The 25,330-nt window shown below is 44.6% G+C and overlaps 1 protein-coding gene across 1 annotated transcript in view; it reads right to left on the bottom strand.

Moving 5' to 3' along the window:
• Nucleotides 1–14,135: 14,135 nt before the first annotated feature.
• The window catches only part of NXPH4 (neurexophilin 4), a 117,835-nt gene continuing 106,640 nt past the window's right edge, over nucleotides 14,136–25,330 (bottom strand). Inside the window, exon 2 of the mRNA XM_061621710.1 lies at nucleotides 14,136–15,512. Within this exon, the coding sequence (XP_061477694.1) occupies nucleotides 14,745–15,512 (768 nt within the window). The 3' untranslated portion in view covers nucleotides 14,136–14,744. The remainder of the gene's footprint in view (nucleotides 15,513–25,330) is intronic.

Here is a 25,330-nt window from a genome sequence, read left to right as displayed (position 1 = left end):
TAAGCCGCCTTGGGTTTCTATCATGAAAAGAAAGCGGAGTATAAATGTAATAAATAAATAATAGATGCTAGTCAGAGGAAAACCAGGAGTTGTACCGGGGAGTCAGAGCTTGAAGCCAGGAGCCAGAGCAGAAGAACACACCAGAGCCAGGAAGGCACTTATTGCTCAGGCAAAGTCCCATTCTAGGCAAGAAGCCCTCCATAGCCCTTCCAGTCCAGTGGGACCAGTCCAGAGCCTGACAATATTTCACTGCCCATAATAAAAATGCTCCATTGCAGAGTTTTGTGGCTCACATACATAAATGAAAGCTGCTTCCAGATGCCCCCCCCAAAAAATGGTTTTCTTAAGTGCAATCCTAATTGATTCAGTTCTAATTTCACAATATAATCTGCAGAAGAGATGGTAATGGGGAAACTTTGCTTGTCCATCCATCTCTCCTTTATTAGAGCATCCACTGCTGCTGGGAGAACTTTAACCAGCTACCCATTTTTCTGCAGATTGCCCCTTCTTCTATGCTGGATGCTCCTAGCAGGGAAAGACTGCTTCCTGCTTAACTAGAGTTCCCACAAGCAGCTGCCTCCCTAATGCACCCAGTGAGAGCTCCTTGTATGATTGCTGTTGCTACTCCATGGAAGGAGAAGACAACATTCAGGTGAGATTTATAAGATTTATAAATCCTCTTTAAAAAAAACCAAGGTAAAATAAAACTTGAGCCTATAGCTAGATCTTCAGCAGAGTCCAAGGGTACAAAGCCTTGTCAATTTCACTCCTTTCCAATCAAAAGCAGTATGTCCCCAGAGGTGACAGGGCAAAACCTTGTCAATTTCAATTCCCCCCCCCCATGTGGGTACCAGTACTGGGCAGAACACACACTTTAGATTTTGAAAAAGGGATATTTATTTCCTAACTTCACTCCTCAACAAGACTTTGAGACACAAATGAGGGAAACTGATAAATATTTCATCTTTTACTCCAGGAACTCCATAGCAGAATAGTTATAAATCCAGGGGTGTAGTTGTCCAGGGTTGGGGGGGGGGCTTAGAACCCTTACTTTTTGGGGAGCAGAGTCCCAGCAAGGTTCCTACATCTCCAGCATCCCACGAGCCAATCAGCATGAAAGGGGAGTGTGTTAGCCACTGAGAAGTGTCTTCTAACATGCTTCCTTGTCCTTTCCTGCTGATTGGAGCCAATCAGAATGAAAGGAAGTGAGTCAGCCACTGAGAAGACTCTTCTCAGTAGCTAGCACTCTCCTCTTTCATGCTGATTGGCTCCTAGGGATGTCTGTTGTTGTGGGCACATGGGGACGGACTGAGGCGTGCTGAGAAAAGGATGGAGAGCAAGCAAGGGGTCTGGCTGTGACTATCATGAAGGGACCCTGCACTTCTGAATTTGCCACTACACTACTGTATAGCACCGGAAGGAGAGGGGCAGGGTTACACTGCTGCACACCATTATCAGGCATGCCACAGTCTATTCACTAAAGAATTATGGAGAAGAAATACAAAACTGCAGCCTAACCATTGCATTCCAGTGTTTCTCTCTCCCCCCTCTTCCCATTTTTTAAAAGATCTGGCTTCTGGATATGTTTTTGACTTCAAATGCAATTGTACTGTCAGCTTCTCTAATCTCACTTGGTTAGGCACTATTGAGACCTCTAGGCACTATTGTTAGGCTCTACTGAGGTGCCAGCCCTTTAATTAGTTGTTTCCTGTTCCCTCCATACTGAACCAGCCTTTTAATTCCTGTTCACTACTGGTTGGCTCTTTAATTTCTTTCTCTTTCCAACCAGAGCAGTTCATTAATTTATACTTTTCTTGAAATCACAACAATTAAAAAATAACATTCATAATTAGTCTACTTTAAAATGAATAAACAAAATCCCAGCTAAAAATGGAGCTGTAGGGGGTAGACTCTGAAACATGTAATAAAAAAGTAATTCATACTCCTCAGGGACACTGCATGATTAGTGAAGCGCTAAACATTTAAATGTAATGTAACACTAAATAAAACCCCAGAAGCTAATTTGGATAGATATGAGATAAATTGTCAGACTGCATAAATTATCTGCTGTATTTGCTGGTACAAATCCACTGGTGCAGCCAACTCGTAGTGCAAAAGGTATACCATACTCTTACCATCTGGTCCTGGTCCTAAACTATGTTCAAGCTTATACAATGACTGTTATCTCAATCTGTGCTGAGCTCAATACACTAGGGGCATTTCCAGACTGTCACTATTTTTTGGTGGGATTCAATTACATACCCGTATATCCAGCCTGTGCAATTAAAGCTGTTTTGGAGCTCTTGAGGAACAAACCAGCTTCCCTAAAAGTTCAGACTTTTTGCAACAAAGGAAAGTGATGGAGAAAATGCACTGAACGGTGTGCAATAACACTTATTTGATGCAACATTGCCTCATCTCCCAACAAACAAATCAGAATGAATGCCCATTAAATAGGCAGAGTTGTCCAATCTCTGGCTGTAAATACACTGGTCACCAGATCAAAGCGTCTCCATTGGCCACACCTGGAGGGGGAACGGATTGATCTGCCAATCAGTTGTGGAATCTCTTTGAAGTTGAATTTAAAAAAAAACACACTTGAGCTGCTCCTACAAGGTTTTACAGTAAAAAGGGGCAAGGCTTGACAAGCGTGTGCCCCCGTTTTCAGAAGAGAGCACTGGAACCGGCGGAACAGTGAGTGTGTTTCTCGCAAACAAATCAGGATGAATGCTCAGTAAACAGATAATCTAGAAGCGACCTAGGAGACTACCGATATTAAAAATAACAAAGAGGCACCTGTATAGTTTAAGACATAGATTCAAATGAATTTCACAAGCACTGCACACACCTCTCCTATTCTCTGTTGGTCTAGCCTAGCAGCAAGGGGCACATCAGTGACACAGAGCCACAGAAGTCACACAAGCTCTTTCCTGGTGATGGTTCCATTCTGTTTAGTACTGAAAAAAATCCCCTGGGGCATAGAGAGAAAGTATTGGTAACAGCAGCTGGCAGCTCCCTTTGTTTTAATGCCAGGGGAGGAACAGAAGATTGGACTAGCAAAAATCTGTGTGACTATGGGGTATGAGGAAGCTCATACGCAGCACTGAGGCCTTTAGAACTGACACAAATGTCACAGTTAATATTGGATAACATCTTGCAAATGCAGAAAAAATTGCATCACACCGGAAAATTTCAGAGCAATAATTGGGAAACTTCCTTGTTGGATTCTATACATTTGTGCTCTGGATCCCTGTCACTTTTTATTTTAAAATCAGCCACAGATTTATATGGGACACCTCTGCTGAAAACTTAAAACTGGCTTTGTAGCCATTCCTGCTCCATAGGGAACTCTGGGAACTGTAGCTCTGTAGCGCAAAGGATCTCTGAGAGAGAATACTCAGTAGCCCCTCCCTAAACTATGCTCCCTGCAGTCTTTGGGGGGGGGGAAACTTAACAATTCTAACTATATTACCAAGATGCCTGCAGTGTAGCTATACTGATAACTTGTTCAGCTTTGCAGCTCTTCTGTTTCACTGATGATGGCATCTCATTTGCTCTTGTCCTCCTTTTGACTCTTTCTACTTAATCGTGCAGTTAATGCACTATTTGGGTGTTTGGGAGCTCTAGGAAAAAATGGTCTGGCAGTAGGCCGCAGGAGGGGTGGTACAGAGGAGTTTGTGCAAACTCTTCTATTGCCATTCCCTTTGGATCTGTTGCAAGCCCCCCTTCCCCAAACACCCAAACCACAAACTTTTATACTCAAATAGTGCATGAATTGCTATTGTGATTGCTGTGCGGAACAGGCAGGATACCTATTGGCTATTTCCTATGCTGTAAGGAGTAACAAGCAGCAGAACCCACCCACACACTCATCCTCACCCATCATGCCGGCACAATGTGATGGACACCTTTTTGCAGAGCCTGTGTGCTTCTCTGCAAACAGCACTCTCCATTACAGATGTATTCAGAGTTGATGGCAAAGGTCTGTATAAAACAAGCAAAACAAAACCCCTCCTTAGCTGTTTACATTGGTTTGAGAGCCCTTTGCCAGGGTCTTGAAATGAATGGTAGAGAGCCCTTTGCCCATGTCTGGAAATGAGCAAGTGAGAGTCCTTTCCCCCATGTCTTCAAGTCGAGTGGCTGACTGCTTGCGTCTTGAAATGAGAAAAATTAGAGCCTTTTGCCTGTCCCCTGAAGTGAGCAACTGAGGTGCATGTTCCCAAAGTCCCAGTTCACATTAGGAGGAAGGGGGTTTATTTTATTTATTTATTTATTATTTTATTTATACCCCGCCCTTCCTACCAGCAGGAGCCCAGGGCGGCAAACAGAAGTACTAAAAACACTTTAAAACACCATAAAAAGACCTTAAAATACATTAAAACAAAACAACGTTAAAAACATTTTTTTAAAAGAGCCTCTTACATGTGTGTCTCGATGCATAAAGAAGAAAGCTGCTGAGGTGTGTAAGGGGTATGTGTGGGATCAGGGGTTATGCTGAGGGCCAGATAGGATTGAACTGCTGGAGCACCAGATCCATTTTCTTGATCAAGTATGAGGAACCTTTGGTCCTCCATGTGTTGCTGAACTAGAAATGGCGATTGGCCATGCTTGCTGGGGTTGATGGGAATTGTAGCTCAGCATCATCTGGTGTGTTGCTTCATCCACAAGCATGTGTGGGGATGTAGAACCTCCACACACACAAACACATGACTATCACTGTAGCTAACATTTGGGAGAGAGTAAAGAATGTAGTCTACATGAGATAGTCTTTGAAACATAAATATTCTGGATATAGCTGGGCTACCCACAGTGCTTTATTGCACAGCCTTAAGTGATGAGGAGAAATATATAGTGAGAATAGGCAAGTCCAGCACAGATTCTGCAAGTTAGGATAATTCTCATATTTGTACCTTAGGCCTCCAATATGTCTGTGTTTTAAAGAATGCTTGGTGAAGCCCAAGACACAGCTTCCTTAAATTCATTCCTTGTGTGTAGTAACTTCCCACTTCATGGTCTGAGAAGAGTTCTCCTTGCCTACAGAAAAAAGATGGCAGGGGTAGAAAAATACTCTAAAAGGCTAGGGTGGCCAGTTTGTGTTGGCAGAGAGAGAGAGAATCCACATCACCAATTTGCATAAAATTGTATTTACATAAATGCAAATTTAGACCTGATTACTCTAATTTAAATATACATAGTCCATCTCATCATTATGGGGCAGACACCAGGTGACTTGTATGCCTTGCTCAGTCTGCTGACCAGAAGCTGCTGTTGATGGACCATTTTAAGGCTCCTGCTCTCCCTTCTTAATGGCTCCTTATCCTTAAACCAGACTTGGACTGAAGAGGATGCCTTCAAAGAGGACTGTCCAGAGGACAGCCCTACAGAGAATTGTCTTCAGCAGAGTAGGACATTTGGCCATGTTATCTAAGCCAGGTGTGGGGAACCTATTTTCTGTCAAGGGCTGCACTCTCTCTCTCTCTCTCTGGTAATCTGCTGGAATCCAAAAGTGGATGCGGGAAGAGTTAAAAATGGACAGGCCACTCCTTTTTTCTTTCTTTCTGGCCCGCCACTCCCTTTTCCCCCTCCTTGCCATGGAATTAGGAAGAGGGTCACCTATAGCCCTTGGGCCATAGGTTGCCCTTCCCTGCCCTCAGGGCTTGGAGGAGAGCCACCGGTCAGAACAGGAACACCTGGCTTAGACAACCAGTGTTCTGCCTCCGTATAAGGCAACGTCATGTGTTTCATGTATCTTTCCCATAGACAGAACTCCACTAGGGTGGCCTGGGGTTCCCCAACACTCCACTGCTCCCAAGGATGGCCTCTCCTCCAAAAGGATATTTCTCGTTTATTGAAAACAGTCTGAAAACTCAAAAAAAACCTCATCATTGCACCAAGCGTGTCAGTGCTTCTCTGCAGGAAGCCATCTGCAAGGAGAGGGCTCAGAGGAAAACCACAGAAAAAACTAGCAGCAGGTACACACAAGAATGTCAGAGCCCTGTGGAGTCAGACCAGAGGCCCATCTAGTACAGCACTGTGTTCTCACCATGGCCAAGCAAATGCCCCTAAGAAACCTGCAAGGAGAACCTGAGTGAAACAGCACTCTCACTACGCTGCAATTCCCAGCAGCTGGTATTCAGAGACAGCCATTTGCATACAGGACTTGGCTTTGTCCACCACCAAGCTTCTTCATTATCTCAGGACAGGGTGGGCACAGTGGACAGGACATTGTAGCCCACTGGTCAATTGCTGGTGGATTGTCTACTACAGTCTGCTGCTTGCTGGGAGTCTTGCAGAGAAGGCTGGGTAAGGTGCACTTATTGAGCAAGCGTGCAGACTCTGAATCAATTAGCACAGATTAGTTATGCCTTCACCATTAAAAGCTCTTGAGTATGCCCTCTTGCTTCATAAATGTAAAACACCTCAATGGCCGATGGGGATCCTAGTACAAAGAAAAATGAAACACTCAAGACTGAAGTCAACTCAGCGCTCTCTCTGTGGCAACATGATACCAGTAGCACATTAACCTCTGGAAGGTGAGCTCTCCTAATGGGCCATAGCTCAGTGGCTGGTAGAACACATGCTTTGAATGCAGAAGGCCCCACATTCAATTCCTTGCATCTCCCATTAAGACAGCAAGTGCTTGAGACCCAAGAGTTGCTGCCACTCAGAGTAAACAATACTGGGGGAGATGGACGAAAACTTGACCGGGTGGTACAAGGCAGCTTCTTATGTTTCTAACACCACATTCACAGATACGTTTACATTTTTTAAATTGTATTTTTAATTGTGGATTTTAATTATGTGTTTAATTTCCCCCCTGTAATTTGGTTTTATACTTGGTAAACCACTCTGAAGCCACCTTGGCAATTAAGCAGCATATATGTTACATTTTCATCACTACCTCCAATCACAAGTTGCCCCTTTCCATTAAAAAAAAATACTCTACAACTTTTCAGTTGTTCTCTTTTATTTCACTTAAATATATAAAAATATGAAGAAGTCTTCACCCTGGTAAAGGGCGAGGCGAGCAGGTGTGGGGTACCTCTGCAGAGGGAGCAACCCTGCCAAAGTAGGCTCAGCCACTGCCCCCTTCCTCACCCGTTGTCCGGTGGCCTGTTGCTTCTTCACGGAATAGACACTTTATAGATAAGGGCAGTGAGGAACGACTGACAGTCCGGGGGCGTGGGGTAGTGATTCTACAGGAGTGGAGGTGGTGGCAGTTTGTTCTTGCTTCCCTGTAATCGGACCTCATTTGCAGGCACAGCTCCAGTCCCTGGACAGAAGAGGGTGTTGTCTGAATTCCTGTCTCTGAGTTTTGAACTGCACTCACCAGCAAGGCCTCTTATCAGCTCGTGAGTCTCTGCCATCTCCTGTATGGGGTTGAGAAGTCTGCCATTGGCAACCAAAAGCATACTCTGATTTACACACACATACCGCACACGCCCTTGCTAGAGCTCCATACAGCAACTACATGCACATATAGTCACACATACAAGTAGATGTGTGCACACAACCTTACCATGTATACACTCACACCTAGGCACGCTCACAATATTAGATGCAGAAACAAGCGTCACGGAAACCAGACAAATGCAACATAAATCATCGCTGGTGTGAGGCTTTACACTTGCAGCAATGTGCCATACAATGATCTGATGCATGTAAATGAAGGTAGAAGGAAATGAAACGGGATTTTGATAGCACAGAGTAACATAATGATGCCTCTTGTGCCATCAGCTGTAATAGAAGACTCTCTGGATTCATGGGGAAAATAGTAGTCCAAATGTGAAAATAAGCTGTGAAAAAACAGCCCTGTTGAGAATGGATTGTACAAACCTTGGCCCCATGTTTGGGAAGAGACATGGTGATGCATACCAATACACAAGATGAGGGCACTGCAGTACAAACTCCAAATTACATGGCCACGTGTGGACTGCATGCCTCTTCCCTCCCCCAAGCTTCCTACTCAAAGGCTAGATTAAAAAGTAATGAGGTATTTACAAACGTGTGTGGTTCCTTCACAGTTCAGATAGAAGGGTACATTAAGAGCTTCTGGCATGTTTTCAAGCTTCGCTCCTCCGATGGCTAAAAACTGGCTGTCCTTCCCAAATGAAACCATTTGGGATTCACATTATTTCCTCATTAGCAGCCCCTACTATTGCAGTAGCGCAGCAGAACACATGCTTTGTGTGCATAAGATCCCAGGTCCAGTCCTTGACATTTTTGCTGAGAAAGATCATGGGTACCAGGACTGGGATGGACCCCTGCCTCAAACCTGGCATCAGCACCTGGCAAAACTGGGCATCTGCTGGGGCTCATGTGCCCTGGCAGGGCCTACTAGCACTGACACCCTGCTTGCTCCCCAGAGCCCTGGCAGGCTTACCCAGTAGCACCAGCACACTTCTACCCCTATAGAGCTACAATTGTCAGAGTTCTCTGAGAAGAGGGAACAACTGTTAAATCACTCTGAGAATTGTATCTCTGTGAGAACCGGGGTCTCCTAACAACTCTCAGCACCCAAACTACACTTCCCAGGATTCTTTGGGGGAAGCCGTGTCTTTTTAAAGTGGACTAATAGTGGAATAAATGTATGGTGTGAATGTGGCCTATTACAGCCTCTTGTGGGAGTTAATTCCATAGTTTATCTATGCTCTGTGTGAACAAATACTTTCTTTTGTCTGTCCTGAAACTTCCAACATATAGCTTCATTGGATATCCAGGAGTCCTAATGTTATGAGGGAGAAAAACTTCTCGGTCCACTATCTCTATACCATGCTTACTTTTATACACTTCTATGATGTCACCTCTTACTTGCCTTTTCTCTAAACTAAAAAGCCCCAAATGCTGCAACCTTTCCTCATAGGGGAGTCAGGATAGGACTGACCCTTGCAGAAGCCATGCTAGTTCTGCTTCAGCAAGGTTTGTTCGTCTATGCGCTTGGTAATTTTATCTTTAACAACACTTTCCAACACCTTTTTCTTTGGAGTATTCCTTCTCAGTCTCATGCTAATCACCCTTGGTCTCAGGTTTTGCCTCTCTTCAGGAAGTCATGAACTATTTCTCCCCAAGAAACCACATTGTTTCCCTCCGTACACATGGTGCTCCAAGGTTTTTGCTCAAGTCTGCTCAACCTTGTGGAACCTACACAAGAGTGGATCACCACACTTAAGCTAGCTCCCTTGCCTCCTCTACCTTTTTCCCTTGCCCCATTTCCATGTTTCTTATTTTCCTTGGGTTAGTTAGGAGCCTCAAAAGAACACAACTCACATGTTCTCCCTTGAGGAAATCACTCTGTTTTTGAAACCATATAGGGAGGATTTTCAGGAATTTACTTTTTGTTCCCACATCATTGCAAGGGTCCTGAATGATCCATAGAGATCTGCTCCTCAATATCAGCCGACTACAGCATGCACCCATAAAACTTGTGCCTAGATGTTCTAAGTGTTCCACTACACAGATGTGACCCCGTACTCTTGGGTCATGGTGAAACCTACTCCATCCCTCTCCTCTCCTCAAAGCAGGTAATTATCAGCATTTCCTTCCTTCGTTTTCTCTTTATCTCCCCCATTTAATAAATCTCAATATCCTGCTGCCCTGTTTGGTCTAAACCCATGTCATCTGAGTTCAAACATTCTTCTTGGCACATTGAGGGCTCCAGTTCAGTCTGCCAGATCCCTAGCACCACTCCCCACTTCTTATACAGGAGCCAGTGGATTCCCCACATCCGTCAATTTCTGTGTCTGTCATAGTAGCAACCTGGAGGTCCAAACAATATGGCTTTGTTTTTGTTGCTAATGTCCTCCAAGCAATCAAAAAGAGTGCAATAAGTTCTGGATTCAAGACCCCAAATATAACGCCTCCATGGCAACACATATAATCTCACAAGTTAACATAACGTGCAAACAGGGATATGTGAAGGCTTGGTAACAATGGCCCTCCAGATATTGTTGGATTCTAATTTTTATCAGCCGCAGCCAGCACAGCCAACAGTCAGGGATGATGGAAGTTGTAGTAGCCCAACAACACCTGGAGGGCCACAGGTTGCCCGCCCATGCTCTCTACAGTTCATATGGGAAGGCCCTGTGCAGCATGGATCCTTTCTTTCTCAGAAGTAACATTATGCTGAGGAAGGGAGCAGTAGGATTTACTAATGCAGTCTGACAGATGTGAGGAATCCCAGGAACATCTCATAGTCCCATCCACGAATGTGAGTGGGCAAAAGAAAGGGCAGGATCCTGGGACAGAATATGAACTGGGAAAACCTGCAGTTACAAGGAAATGGCTTCCCTTTAAACAGTGGGGGGGAAATCTTAGAAAACACTGGTATAGACTTGAGCACATCTGTGCAGATAGTTGCACAATCCTGCTTGTTCTAACACAAAAAGCACACCTATACAACACAAGCACAGACAGCAGACACTGTTGAAAGCACTTGCACAGTCATTTACATACACAGACACCAGCATGAGACACTTGTACAAGGATTCATGCCTATCACATGAGCTCACACTCACAAGCATTCTTGTGCATGGCTGTGTACACACGCACACACATATACATTCTCTAAACAGAGCAACAGAGACACAAGCTGTACACACTGTCACCCGGGCTGCTGCACTTTTCTGTTTTAGGTTTGATGCTGCCAGGAGTAGTGGAGGTACAACTTGTACCTCTAAAGCTGGCAACAGTGTGCAATGGGATTATTCACCATTTGGCCATGCAGATGCCAGGTGTGGTCCCCCCCTGCCCCCCCTTTATAGCTGGGACTAGCCTTTGATTCACAATCTATAACTCATGAATTCCAACGTGAATCTTTTATTTCATTTGTAAACATCACCCACAAAGGTCCCGGAGACATCAGTCACTTTGTTATTTGTGAATTCGCTGTGTTTCTGAATTTGTCACCTGCTGTTAGTACGAGTTCATAATTCACCATTTGTGTGAATCTAGCACGATGCGGCTTGCCTAAGATATTCCATGACTGTTAGCTGTGTGTCATATGTCCTTCGCCCATGGATGCAAAGTTGTTTTTAGGTAAAGGCAGAGTAAATTATTCTCAGTCAAAGCTACCTTCACACACAAAAAAGGTGCAAGTTAAAATTCAGGTCATTCTCCAAGGAACCGCATTTTGTCCTCAGGTTTAATTTGCAATTTTGAAAAGCAATCTAAAGTCTCATCTGTGGTCTCTAAGCTTTTGCAGCTGAACTACACATTCAGAAATAACTGGTGATACCCTACTGCCTTCCTTACTACTTAGGAATGCAAGGGGAGGAGTGAATGTCTGAACGTTCCCCTTGTTCAAACCAAACCAAGTCAAGCCAAACCATAAACTACCCAAAACCTGCACTGAGAAAGCTAGCATGTCAGGGGGAAGGCTAGGCTAGCAACTCTTCTCCCTTACATGCTAGCTTAGAAAAGACAGAGCATGATTGATACGGGGGAGAGGTCAAACATGCTACTGTCTAGAAAAGATGGAACCATATGATATCTCTGTACTTTTTTTGCTTTTAGCTTTGCTCTTGTTGCTTTTAAAATAAGGAAAGAAATGACTGAATCAATGACAGAATCAATGTTTTTGAAATTGGACATCAGAAAAGATCCTGATTGTCTGATTTTGTAATAGCGTCACATGGTTGAATTGTTCCTTTTTTGTCATTGCTTTTTCTGTTGTGTGCACTGAAAGTCAAAGACCCAAATGTGTATTGCAGCTTTGCTATTAACAAACAAACAAACGATTCTGATTGTCAAAAAAAAAAAGCACATCATTTTCCCTGTTCACTTCTACAGCTGGCCTATAGAAACCCCTAAGAACCACTCTGAAACTCTTTGTAATTCTTGCAGGAGGCAGGGAGGGTGGAGGTGGGGGCTTAGAAGCAAGAGAAGGTATCAAGAAAGTTCATAGTATCCCAGGGGCAAAATGTTGGAAGTAGCCAAAATGTTACTGGAGTCTATCCACCTCCCTGACGGCAGGACAGTCTATAGACTAGCCCCTCACAGACCACCCAAAGTCCTCCAGAAAGTGCTTTCTGTTCTAGATGACTCATCCAAGCAAACCTAGGTGCACATTCTTATGAGAAATGAATGTGGTCACTCCCTCTTGTGCAGTCACACAAGCCAAGCCCTCACACCACCTCACCAGCACATGCAATCACACACAGACTCCCATTAACACCATCTCACCTACACCACCACTGATGTATACAGACACTCCTTACTCACCAGATTCCGGATCTCTCTCTCTCTCTCTCTCTCTCTCTCTCTCTCTCTCTCTCCCTCTCTCTCTCTCTCTCTCTCTCTCTCTCTCTCTCTCTCTCTCTCTCTCTCTCTCTCTCTCTCACACACACACACACACACACACACACACACACACACACACACACACACACACACACACACACACACACACACACACACACACGGAAACATAAAATGTCTCTAGACCCTTTAACTAAATCTTTACATCTAAACATATGCATGTACTGAAATTAGGGCTGTCAATTGACTTTAAATAAATTTGCACGTTACCAGAATCGCAAAAATACAGGTGCCTTTTTTCTTTTCTTTTTTTCAAGATGCATCCAGAAAAACATGGCTTCCTATTAAATGAAAGATAGCTTAACATTTAATTAACAAAAGCTACCTCTCATTGTTATTAAGAAGGAACAAACATCCTTTACATTTTCTTTTTCGCACAGAGTATTATTCCCTATTACAGTGAACACATCAGAGCCAAGATGGCTTCAGAAATGAACAACTTCAAAATCCCAGAAGGATTGCCAAAGATCCAGAGTTAAAAGACAAACTGATGTCATTTTCAAGTGAGCACTTTCAGCCTCAGTTGCTTTCTGGTTCTTATTGCTGGTTGGAAAGCCCTGACAGGTTTTCACCCTGACATAAAAAATATCTGCAAACTTTAAAATGGAAAGAAAACCCATCCACAAAGAGGAGGGAACTGGGTCGCCTGTGTGGCGGCCTGCCCAGTGGTGTGCTGTTCAATCTCAGCCCCACCCCTCCATTGGAGGGGGCAAATTTTAATCTGAGATTAAAGGTGTATTTAATTGATTTGCTGTACAATAGGGCCCTACTTTTCGGTGGCCCATTTTGCGGCATTCTGCTAATACAGCGGCTTTCAATTAGAGTAAGGCCCCACTCATACGGCGCTTGTTCCACTTTTATGGCGTTGTTCGGGCATCAGGCGCCATTCTATTGAATGAGTTTCGCTTTTCGGCGGGGGTCTGAAACGCAGAGCTTGGAAAAGTGACTTTTTTGAACTACAACTCCCATGAGCCCCAGCCAGCATGGCCACTGGATTGGGCTGGTGGGAGCTGTAGTTCAAAAAAGTGACGTTTCCAAGCTCTGCTGAAACGTAACCCACCATATGAGTGGGGCCCTACTGTATAAATCAATGAATGCTTGCAGCCCTAATCAAAACTTGCACACATTTCATAAATGCAGCTACGGCATATATACGTGCCTAGTTACACATACTTATATAAATGCATTTGCAAATACATATGCCATTAGGGCAAGAAGAGCACACAAAATATGGCACATGTTCTTGCTAGCTGTCATGCTGTGAATACATACACATTCCTCCTGAGTAGCGCACACATACTTATATCAGTTGAATTTCAGTCTCTCTCACTGCCCTTACACACTCACTTGGATTTCTATTAACACTCAACTAATTACTCTGCTGAGAACATACAGTTCCTCTCTCTCTCTCTCTCTCTCTCTCTCTCTCTCTCTCTCTCTCTCTCTCTCACACACACACACACACACACACACACACACACACACACACACACACAGAGGAAATGTTACAGCTCCAGTTGCATCAGTGTGTTCTAATGCGCCTCCCGTTCTTTCATCCTCTTTCATGCAAACCCCTTGTGACACGGTTCTCATCTGCCAAACCCGATCTCTCTGTTTACACTCAGTTCAACTCCAGTTGATACACCTCCCCTCTCCTCAAATTTAATGTGATCTATCCATTGTACATTACATTCCTATACTATTTGAACGGGGAAGTTCATGTGGCTGACAATTTCTGCCCTATGCCACCCCACCCCACCCCCCATACTCTGTTGGTCCTTTCCATTCTAGAGCATCTGACAAGAGGTGAGTTGGCAGGCTGGGTTAATATGCCTTTTCCACATTCTCAGGCAGGCCAGTGACAGCGTCAGTCACAACTCATCCTGACACTTTGTGGCTTGGTCCAAGGCTAGGGGAGGGGGGGGAGAGAGGGAGAGAGAGAGAGACCTTTGGCTGCCACCAGGACCCTTACATTCCACATGGGAGGCATGATCATGAGGGAGGTGATCATGTAATCAGTGTTACAACCCCAAAGAAGCAGTAGGGTTCATTTATGCACAAAAGAGATAAAGCCACAGCAAGCCATTTCTTCATATTGCTGGGAACTCCCTTCAGATGCCCCCAAACAACATCAGAAAGGGGCTCAAAAGCAATAGTGTCCCTTTGGCCAATCTCCATTTTCTTCAAGTCCTGGGAAGTTTAGCGGCCACTGGGAGGGGAATGTCTTATCGGATAGAGCAGATCCAGGTCCTATGCCAAACCTGTCATTCTTCTCCCACTAAGCAGGGTCATGGTGGTGGTGGTGGCAGTGGCTCTTCTGTCTCATTCACTGTCAGCAAAAAATTCTTCCAACTCCCATCCTGAATTTGTAAACCCCTACACCTTCTGTAACCCCCAACATCCCCATCCCTCGGAAGTCTGCCCCCTCGTCAGCCAAAGTAGGGGTTCTCATTCTGGAAGTTGTAATCTGGACAGACCTTCTGGACCAGCTTGTAGTCAATGCTGAAGAAGGAGATGAAGATGCAGATGACCTTGAAAGGTTTGGCGCACAGCCAAGCAGCGTGGCTCTGCGTGTGCTCGGTGAAGCAGATCTTGGAGGGGTCATAGAGGCATGGTTTGTTCTTGCGTGCCCTGTTGGTCTTCTCGTACTCCACGTGGCAGTTGAAGGTCTTGGATTCCTTGGGCTCAGCTAAGGTGGACTGCTGGGGGTGAAGATGTTGGGCTTGGATAGGGGGAACCAAAACATCAAACTCCACCACCTTGGTGGGTGGCACGATGCTCACTGAGACGTTGCCCAGACTGGAGGAGTTGTGCCGGAAGTAGACGCTGAAGGTGCCGTTAATGTGATCCACAATCTTGCCTGTCACGAGCAGGCTGAACTTCAGGGTCTTGATGTTGAAATAGAAGTCTCCCCAGCCAAAGATCTTCTTGGTTCGGCCCGCCTTCAATGAGGGCTTCCTCTTGGCTCGCTGGTTGAAGTGCTCCATGGCTGTCTGGTTCTTTCTCCAGTCCCAGGGACTCAGGGCACCCCTGTATGGGTCCAGCTTGGCTTTGGATGGCTCGCTGGAAAATATCTGAGCAGGGCTGAGAGAGTGAGGTTTCAAAGTGGTGCCATACGACCCTGTCTTCAAGACACTTGAGGGACTCATCTCCAGGTAGTTCAGGGTCTTGGTCACATGGCCCTTCACACACACAACCTAACAAGGAAGTATAGAAATGGGGAGTTTAGGTTAGAACAGGCATACTTTGTCATTCTTCACTTACCCACAGTGCCCCGTGCACATAGAAAGCATAGAGGTATCTTCAGGGCTTAAAAGCAGTTTATAGCATGGGCCCCTCCTGGTGTTTTATTGCGGGTATATTCTGCAACATGTTCTTGACACAAAAATAGTGCATTAGAGGTGGATTTATTCTGCTTTAATTTGTTCTGTGACCCTTTCCCCAATGCTACCACATTATCACTGTCTGGAGGCACTATAGCGCCACAAAAGCCGGACAAAAATTAACCAGATGATTTGTGGGATAACCAGTTATGGGATTTCAGCAGGAAATTACAGGAGAGGCAATGACTGGAGATGAAACAAATATGTCCACCCCAAAACTCTTGCAGGAGCAAACAGGATTGGGTATAACTTCCTTGATAGCAAGACGAGCACAAAACATCATGAACGTGCAGTAAAAAGGATATCCAGAGGGGTCCCAAGTAGCCTGTAAAGTGCTTTATCTCTCTGCGTTAGGCTGGCTTAATCTGGCAACTTTGTTATGAACAATCAGTCAGCCCCTCTAACCAACTTTAAACCTTCTGTGCTTCCAGGTCTTCTCTGCCTCTCTTCTGTTCCTCTACATCTTTCCGTCTTATTCTCTCCCATCCCAGCTTAGTGTTAGCCACACATTCTGTCAGCAGCTCCCCCCCCCCCAGGAAAGCTTTTGTGCCAACATAGCAGCTGGCTGACAGGCCATGATGAATTGATGGCATTCTTTTGCTGTTTGAGTCATGGGTGTGTGGCCTGCTCATCAACAGCACCGGCCGCACATGGGGGACGAATACTTCCAAAGGGAAGATGTAGAAAGGTTTGTGAAGCGATCCTTGACTCTTTGGCTGGTGAGTCATTCCAGCAATCACAGAAAGGTCCCAAAAGCCATTCTTGTTCCCACCCACCCACTGTTCCCTGAGTGGAGTTGGGCAAGGGCGGGCAGGCTTGCATGGTCTAGGTTTTTTGTTTTCCTTTACTAGAACTTTAAGATCTACCAACCAGGGCAAGACCAAAAGGTGGCACAGGAGGTGGAGCAAGGCCCACAACAGCAGCACAGAGCAAGGTCCAACACATGGTGATGAAAGGGTTGGGCAGAGCAAGACCCAAAATGGTGAAATGCCAATTCCAAAAAATGCACAGGTTGTAAGACAGAACTATAGTTTTCTGGCTTCCATGATGAAACCTCTGGGAAATAGCAACCAGTTCAAAAATATAGCAAGATATCTTGCCCCAAGAATCTTTGTGGTGCCAAAGAACTGAGTAGATCAAGAACTGGATGGGGTCAGATGGTATGGACTAGGCCACTGGTCTTCAACTGTTGGGTTGGGACCCACTACTGGGTTGAGGCCTGTTCTATGGTGGGCCGCAACAGCACACTACCACCTTACAAATATATTAAGAAATAGGTCCCCAAAGGCATGTTTGGGTTAAAGGTCTGAAAAGGTTGGACTGCTGAACTAGACATACATCAAATTTAAAATAAGATATGCATGCCAATCTAAATGGAGGATTAGTCACACAGGCAAACTCTCTAATCCATGCCACTTTGGGATGTTCAAGGTTTTTGTTCAGTCTACCTTTTTAAGTGAACTGGCCTGGTTCACATTTGCCAGACTAATACATTGATTTGGACATAGTTCTCCTTTGGTTTTCACTCTTCCCCAAATTTTGCTGAACAGTTCTCCAAATGCATATCAAAATGTTTATTTTAGGTTAAAATGCATACAATTTTTTGAAGGATAAAATGTATACAAAATCTGTACTTTGGAGTAAAAATGAGAGGACAAACGTGTACAAAAATAGTGCAAATATTGTTTATAAAAAATGGATGTGGAAACCAGATGGGACTGATTTCTGAGTGAATGGATGAGAAACAGACTGATCTGCCTGTCCTGCATCCTTCTGTTCCAGATCCAGAGCAGAGTGTTCCATGCCAGAGTCCCCAGTGATATTTTCAGGGTGCAGATGTGTACAGACAGCAGCAGTCTAGTGTCCAACAGCGCAATCAGTCTCATCTTCCTGTGCATATAGGATTGCAGTCTAAAAGTATGAGCTAGGAGCTACTAGGTCCCTGGTTCAAATCCCACCTCAGCCATGAATTCAGTAGGTGGTCTTAGGCAAGCTGCTATTTCAACCCCACTTCACAATAGGGGGGGGAAATAATGTCAACCTGTTTTCCCAGGCTGTTGCCAGGAATACTGAATTATTAAATGTGATTGTACTGTACTGCTTTGAGAACTTAAATTGGGATATAAGAATTCTAAATAAATGAATACTCGTGTATGTATGTGTATAGAGCTTTGACCTCAGTAAGTATTAAGTAAACATTATGATTACATAAAGGTAGGAAAATATCTTTGGGTTTTACTTTATATGTTAGACGGATCGAGCTCTTTCCCCCTCTGCATGTGGAAGCAGGCTACAAAGGAGGGTGATTCTGAGAATGTGCAGTGCCTCAGTAACCTCATCACATCTGGGATCAGACCTTCCGTAGGTCAAATAGTTTGTGGTTTCAAGCAGGTTTGAGCCCAAGTTGTTGTTATGGTACACATTCAGCACTAAAAGTGTCTGCAGTGATCAAGCTACTCTCATTCCACTTTATCAGAAGAGTGCACCCATCTACTCTTCACCTGTCAATGTCACCTGTGATAGGACACCCAGATGCTGGTCTCATCCACAAAGGTGTCTTGTGGATTTGAAGCTGCTTGTGTCTGTTTTTTGGGCACCATGGTGTCTTCCTCATCCAACTGGCAGCCCACCCTTTTTCTCATTAAATTTGGATTTTCCCAATACATGGATAAGGGAAGTAAATCCAGTATAAATGTATTATTATATTGTAGTTTATACATCACTTTCCCCCCCCCAAGAGCTCAAAGTGGTGCACATGGTTCTCCTCTCTCCATTTTATCTTCACAACAACCCTGTGAGGTTAGGTTGAGAGACAGTGACTGGCCCAAGGTCATACAGTGAGTTTGTGGCAGAGTGGGGATTTGAACCCTGGTCTCCCAGGGCACAGTCCAACTCTCTAACCATTATGCCACACTGGCTCTTTTGCATGTTACCTGACTGCGGACACACTGAGGCGCACTGTGTGGGCGGGCTTTTTTTACTGTGCGCTGACATTTTGCTGTTTATTGCCACCCCTGTCATTCTCATAGCACTCCAACCCAATCACTATTTGTGGGTTTGGGGGGGAGGCATAAAATGGTGCCTGGATTCAGATATGACTCTGTCCACACTTTCAAGTTCCTGCTGCTGGTCTAGAGCTGCTTCCTGCTCCTGGATTAAACAGCCCACTAGCACCTAATGCTTCACCCCAGGGAAGGGACTTGTATGCTGTCATCAGACTTTTCTTAGGGAAAGTTGACAACAGCGGCAACAAGCAGCACACTAGTGAGCGACAGGCCTCTGACAGCGCTCTGTGGAGCCTTGACGAATGCCACATGAATGGCTTTCCTTCCCCCTCCCCTTTGCCTTGTCTGACCAGAATGACTCCACTCCTGAAGATATTTGCCTGAGGACATGGAGCAGCGCTTGGGGAACAACTCCTGTAGCTCATAGATCTCAGTCCCGTGTCAGCTAGCAGCACTATGAGCCACACATAGCCATCCCAAATACAAGGAAAAAGAAGGGCAAGTGTGGAGAGGGGTGAGGGAGAAAAGAGAGGGAATAAAACCCTGTAGCTGTGTGTCTCTGTCTTTAAAGCCCCACCACCTCCACCCCTTACTACCAACGATTCTTGATTGATTGGTTCCCAGCCCAAATCTCCCAAGGCGGCAAACCACACGCACAGCAGGTGGAGAGGAGCTACAGACACAGCGCTGTTCACAGGTACAAGGAGCATGCAGGGATGCTCATTAAAAGGGAGACAGGAGCAACAAGAGGTGATGACTGAAACCGCTGGGAGATTTGCCAGCTTAAGATCCAGGCAGCCTGGAGAAACAAGGGCCAAGGCCAGCCGTGGTGTAAACCTGGTCAAGTCAGCCTATTAGCAAGCCCCACTTCTCCCCTCCCCCCCCTTAATGGCAATTCTATTTTCCTCTGAGCTGACAAGATACTGAGAGTGGTCAGCTAGTTCCACCCTTCCCTTTGCCATTGAGAGGCTGGCTTATTAAAATGGCCAAATCACAGAGCAGGGAGAGATCAAAGGGCCATGTAGCCCCAAGAGCAGAACCCATCAGGGCACACGCACATGTGCACACATACACACACCTCTCTAGATCAACCTAAGTAATCTGGTCCACAAACCCAGAGCATGCCATGAAAATGTCCTGGAAGGGCAAACACTGCCACTTCGTGTAGGTGGGCATCCAAACTACCTTGATTGACCTACTACTTTGTAAAGCCTGTGAAGTTTCATAGGTGGCTTTCTTAGGGCTCCTAGCCCTTACCTCTTCCATTACCCATCTCCTACTCTTAACATGCTACACAACTTTGAGGTTCCCCCCCCCTTCCTCTAAATCTATTCTAGAAATTAGATCTCTTTGGAAGGAATCCAATCCATGGCATTTGGCCAATTGTTATGACCTATGGTGAAACTAAGGATGTGCTAGAATTCTGGATTTGGTACTGAATTTTCCATTAATTTGTTTGTTCTCTATCATTGAGGATCGGATTTGTATGTAGTGATTCTCCGTGGCTATTTTCAAAAACTGATTTTTTATTTAAAAAATCCGCCTCTAAGATATTGATATTAAGAACAATAATTTTAATAATATTTCCTTTCATTTATCTGTATTCCTTTCAAAATATGACATTTCCTTTAAAATTATCAATATTTTCTTTAAAATTATTGATATTATTTTTGTGAGGGGGAAAAACAAGTCAGTAAAAGCAGCAGCTAGCAAAGGACAAACTCAAATTGATACTGGCCTGTTAGGACAACTGAATACTTTTGAACAGGCACCGACCAATGGACCCTATCTTTAGATTAAACAACAAATTAAAGAATGGATGGGTTTGTGTTATATCCCTCTTTAAAATGGTTGCTCATGCCTTCCCCAGTGAGGAAGACGCATAGCCATCTCCTTGAGGTAATATGAGGTCAGTGTGTGATTTCTTTAAAAAGGGGGGAGAGAGGGACTCACTTGAGCCTGTATGGGAGCCAACCTTTCCACCTCCATTTCAAGTTCTGCTACTTCATTCAGTTTGGGGGAATGGCCAGTCTACAGTTGCTCAATATAGTAACAGAAAGGCACCGTGGCAGTGTATGTGTTCAAAGGTGCTTCTAACATATCTGCGATGGCTCCTAAAAATAATGATTGGCTACCAAGTCTGGCCCAGCCACAACTTGTAGATTACAGTCTGTTCTTCCCACCTCTCTTGCTTCACCTCCTATCGCCCCCACACCTCACAGAGACATAGAGAGTTCCGTTATACTGAGTGAGGCGATTGGTCCATCTAGCTCAGTATTGTCTACACTGACTGGCAGTGGCTAGACATAAGAAGAACTCTGCTGGATCAGGCCAGCAGTGGTAAAGCATCTAGTCTAGCATCCTGCTCTCACAGAGGCCGCCCAGATGCCTATGGGAAACCCACAAGCAGGCTCTGCAGGGCTTCAGGCTGTGAACACACCAGTCGCCTACAGCAAAGAGTTTCCATTAGCCACACCTGGAGGGGGAACAGGCTGATCTACCAATCAGTTGGGAAATCTCTTTGAAGTTGAATTTTTAAAAAATGCATTCAAGCTGCTCCACTAGGTTTTACAGTAAATGCCCCCATTTTCAGAAGGGAGAGGTGGAGATGCACTGGAACAGGCAGAACAGTGAGTATATTTCTGCCCTCAGATGTGGCTCTCACAGCCCTGCTTGGAGATGCTAGGGATTGAACCTGGGACCTTCTGAGTCAATGCCCTTTCTCTTCCTGTTCTCCCCCATTCAGCAATGCACAATTTGCTACCTTGCCAAGCATAGCACAGGGCAGCTGGTAACAGCCAAAGTGAAGGATGAAAGACTGGAAAGGTGTCCAATCTTCTTTGAGCTCCTTGCTCTTTCATCCATCACTACCAGTGGAGCATAGAGAGAGGCCAGGCTTCCTTCTCCAGAAGCAGCCATGCCCCCCCCCAACTTGCTGAAGTGGTACAGATAGATATCACTTTTTACCGCCTACCCAAATCAGGGAGCTGGTTCAGCTGGGGCAAAAGTCTGATCTTTGCTTGGGTTCCAACTCTGCAACTGTTGTTTGGGAGGAGAAGGGCAAAGGAGATTATGCTTCTGATACTTCCTCCCCAAACAACCCAACCCATTTTTGCTGAGTTACCACCAGAAGCAGCAAGAAGGCTCTGTTCAGGGCACAAAAGCTACAGCAATATAGGGCCTGACACTTTGGAGCATGGAAAGTGGCATCCCGTGGTACCTAGCCCCCTTCTCGATGCACTACACTGTGGCCTTCACACTATGAAAGAAGCCATCTTTGGTATTTGCAACTTCCAGGCCCTGGCATGTGGAAATGATGTCTGCATCCTTCTGGAGTCTAGGGTCACATGGCTTCCCCCAAAGAATCCTGGGAACTTTAGTGTACCTCTCACACAGCTACAATTCCCAGCAACCTTAACAAACTACAGTTCCCAGGATTCTTAGGGGGAAGCAATGTGCTTTCAATGTATGGTGTGGGTGTTTCAATGTATGGTGTGGGTGTAACCTCAGTGCCTAACCCAGAGCTTGGAAAAGTTACTTTTTTGACCTACAACTCCCATCAGCCCCAGCCAGCATGGCCATTGGATTGGGCTGATGGGAGTTGTAGTTCAAAAAAGTAACTTTTCCAAGCTCTGGCCTAACCTAATCAGGGAACATTAGCTTTCTAAACATCCAAGAGACATCTAGTGAATTCATCTGGATTATTTCTGGATTAGGCAGCAGATATGGGGGATGCCCACCTCTTTCTGTTTTTATGAAGATCCCACCCACTTCTCAGTGCCTGGGACAGTCTCTACCTAAATCCTCAACAGATTGTATGGCCAGTTCCACATCTGGAGACTGCACCTGTGCACTTTAAGTGATCTGGGTTAGGAAGCCAGCCTGCAGATATTATACCCCTTAGTCAAACAGCCCATTTGCTACCACCATCTTCTCCTGCTTGCTGTGAGATGAAATTCAAGCAGTGCCGTGTGCCAGGCAGGAGAGACAAGTGGGTGAATTAACCATTCAAGCACCAGGCCGGAGGCATAGCTCTTCCATAAAGATTTGCTGCCCTGAAGCTCTTCAGACTAGGCAGTCTTCTGGCCTGGAAGTGGCCACTCTAGGGGCTCATCCAGACGACTGTAAAATGTGTGACATGCCTGCTATGTGTGTTCATTATTTTTTGGTCGTCCAAATGACATCTCGTGCTGTTACGCATTTTCGCAGGTTAAATCCGCTCCTTGCAATACCGGCAAAACTGCGATTTGCTGTTTAAAATTGGGAATCATCCGCTGTGCCTTCAGGAGTTAGGATGCAATACCCCGGCCTTTACCGCTGATGGGCAGTTCTTGGGCGTTTCCCCTTGCCCCTTCTCCTCATTCCAGCCAATCACGTATCTGCACTTTTGCGAGAATAAGCCCAGGAAAATTGAACCAATCATCGCAATGGTGGGGTGTTGGGGGGGTGTCTGCAACTATTGCGCAGATGCATTTTATTTTTTGCCAGCCTGCAAACTGGGCAGCCGCTCTGGGTGAGATCTGCAATGCACAGCAAGCGAGAAAGGGGGAGTGGTCGGTTTCAGCCTGCCTCTGGAAAGCTTTGTCAATTTCATTCTACTTGCTGGGGTTTTTGCTTCAAATCAGAAAAGCATACATTCCTTTAAGTGTAATATCCCAAATACAAACAAGACAAGGTTTGCTGGTCGGTTTCAAGCCTGCTCCAGAAAGTTTTGTCAATTTCATTCTCCCTGGGAAGGAAAGGGAGAAGGAGGGTGTGCGTGTGACAGTTTCTTGCTTTTTTGGAGAAATAAGTGCAATTGCCAGCCTGTGTATCTCCTTAAATATCAATAAAGGCAGAAAAGCATACATTCATTTAAGCATAATATCGCAAATACAAACAAGGCAGGCGTGAAACCGACCAGCAGCCTTTCCTTCCGAGGCGAGAACTTTACAGCCATATTGTGCTTTGTTGCAAAGGGGGAGAGGAGCATATGTAATTTTTTTGCTGATAGGGGGAGGCTTTAGAGGCGGAGCTTGGAAAAAGCGAAAAGAATGTAGGGGTCTTACCACTGCCTGTGCGGGTGCAAAAAAGCATTTTTTTTAATTGGGAAAGAGCGAACTAAAAGGCAAAGTGAGGACTATCAGATGACAAACCGAATATGGAAACCGTGGATTATCTTGCTCCGTTTGGATAAGCCCTAGGTGTGTGTTGGGGGAGAAATTTGGGCAGGCGCCAAAGTGGGATGTGACTGGAGCTCTTAAAAGCAAGAAGCACAGCCTATGGGTCCAAAGCTGGCAACTGATGAGCAATACTTATCCCAAACTTTTTTTTTAGTGTGGCGGCACCTACCCTGTGGAATTCCCTCCCCTTAAATATTAGGCAGGCGCCATCTCTGCTATCTTTTTGGTGCCTTCTGAAGACTTTCCTCTTTCAACAAGCCTTTTAAATTGAGACTTATCCCAGTCTGCATCTGTGTTAGAATTGCTTTTAATATGTTTTCTTTAATAATATGTTTTTAACCCTTTTTTGTTTTTAAAGATGTTCTTAAAGCTTTTTAAAAATGTTTTTAATGTTGTTTTGTTTTAATGTATTTTAAGGTCTTTTTATGATGTTTTAAAGTGTTTTTAGCATTTCTGTTTGCCGCCCTGGGCTCCTGCTGGCAGGAAGGGCAGGATATAAATCAAATAATTAATAAATAAAATAAATAAATAAGCCTTGCTCACCAATTATAAGAAAAAAGTATTCCACAAGATCAGGCGTTGGATATTGTTTTTGATGCTTTATGGAAACGTGAATTACACAATCCACCAACCCATGTTTTCCTTTTTCTGGGAGACATAGTTTTACGGATGAATTATTTCTCATTTAATATATATAGGCAAACCAAGGGGATAGCCATGAGATGTCCATGGCCCCAGAAACTGACAATTTATATATGCAACATTTTGAGCAATAGTTCATTTTTTTAATAACACATCTGGTTGCAAATTAATGGGCTACGATATATAGATGATGTTTTCTTGATCTGGAAGGTTCATATAATGAGTTGGAAGAATTTGGACAATTGGTGAATACCAGAGATTCTCATTTTCGTTTTGAGACTGATTGCAGTTCTCAAAGACACCATTTTTTGGGACATTGTAGTTAAGAAATATGCACATAGTTTGATGACGTCTATTTTTCAGAAACCAACTGACAAGAATAGTTTTCTTAAATACAATAGTTACCATCCAATACATCTCAAGAATGATTTACCTTATAGCCAGTTCTGATGAATTAAATGTAATTGTTCACCAAATCAAGAATATATTGAAGAATCAGGCTTTAGCACAACGTTTAGATAAGAGAGGTTATCTAGTCAAGGTAGTAGAATCAGCTATGAATAGGGCAAATACTTGCAGAGGTGATTCTCTTTTATGCTCTCAGAAAAAAAGGTAAACAACAGGGTGTCACACATTCTTCCATTTAATCCAGTCATCAAACAATTACAAACATTCACACACCTCATACACTGGCATTTAGTACAAGAACTTCCGGGGTTGACATTAAGAACTCTGATAGTGTACAAGAGATCTAAAAATCTAAAAGACTTCCTGGTACATATAAAACATGCACGACATAAAAATATGGGCGCTCAGTCTACAG

This window comes from Rhineura floridana, chromosome 3 (genome assembly GCF_030035675.1).
Source record: "Rhineura floridana isolate rRhiFlo1 chromosome 3, rRhiFlo1.hap2, whole genome shotgun sequence".
Taxonomy (NCBI): domain Eukaryota; kingdom Metazoa; phylum Chordata; class Lepidosauria; order Squamata; family Rhineuridae; genus Rhineura; species Rhineura floridana.
Note: the sequence above shows the minus strand (reverse complement) of the source record. Positions and strands in the feature narration are given on the sequence as shown.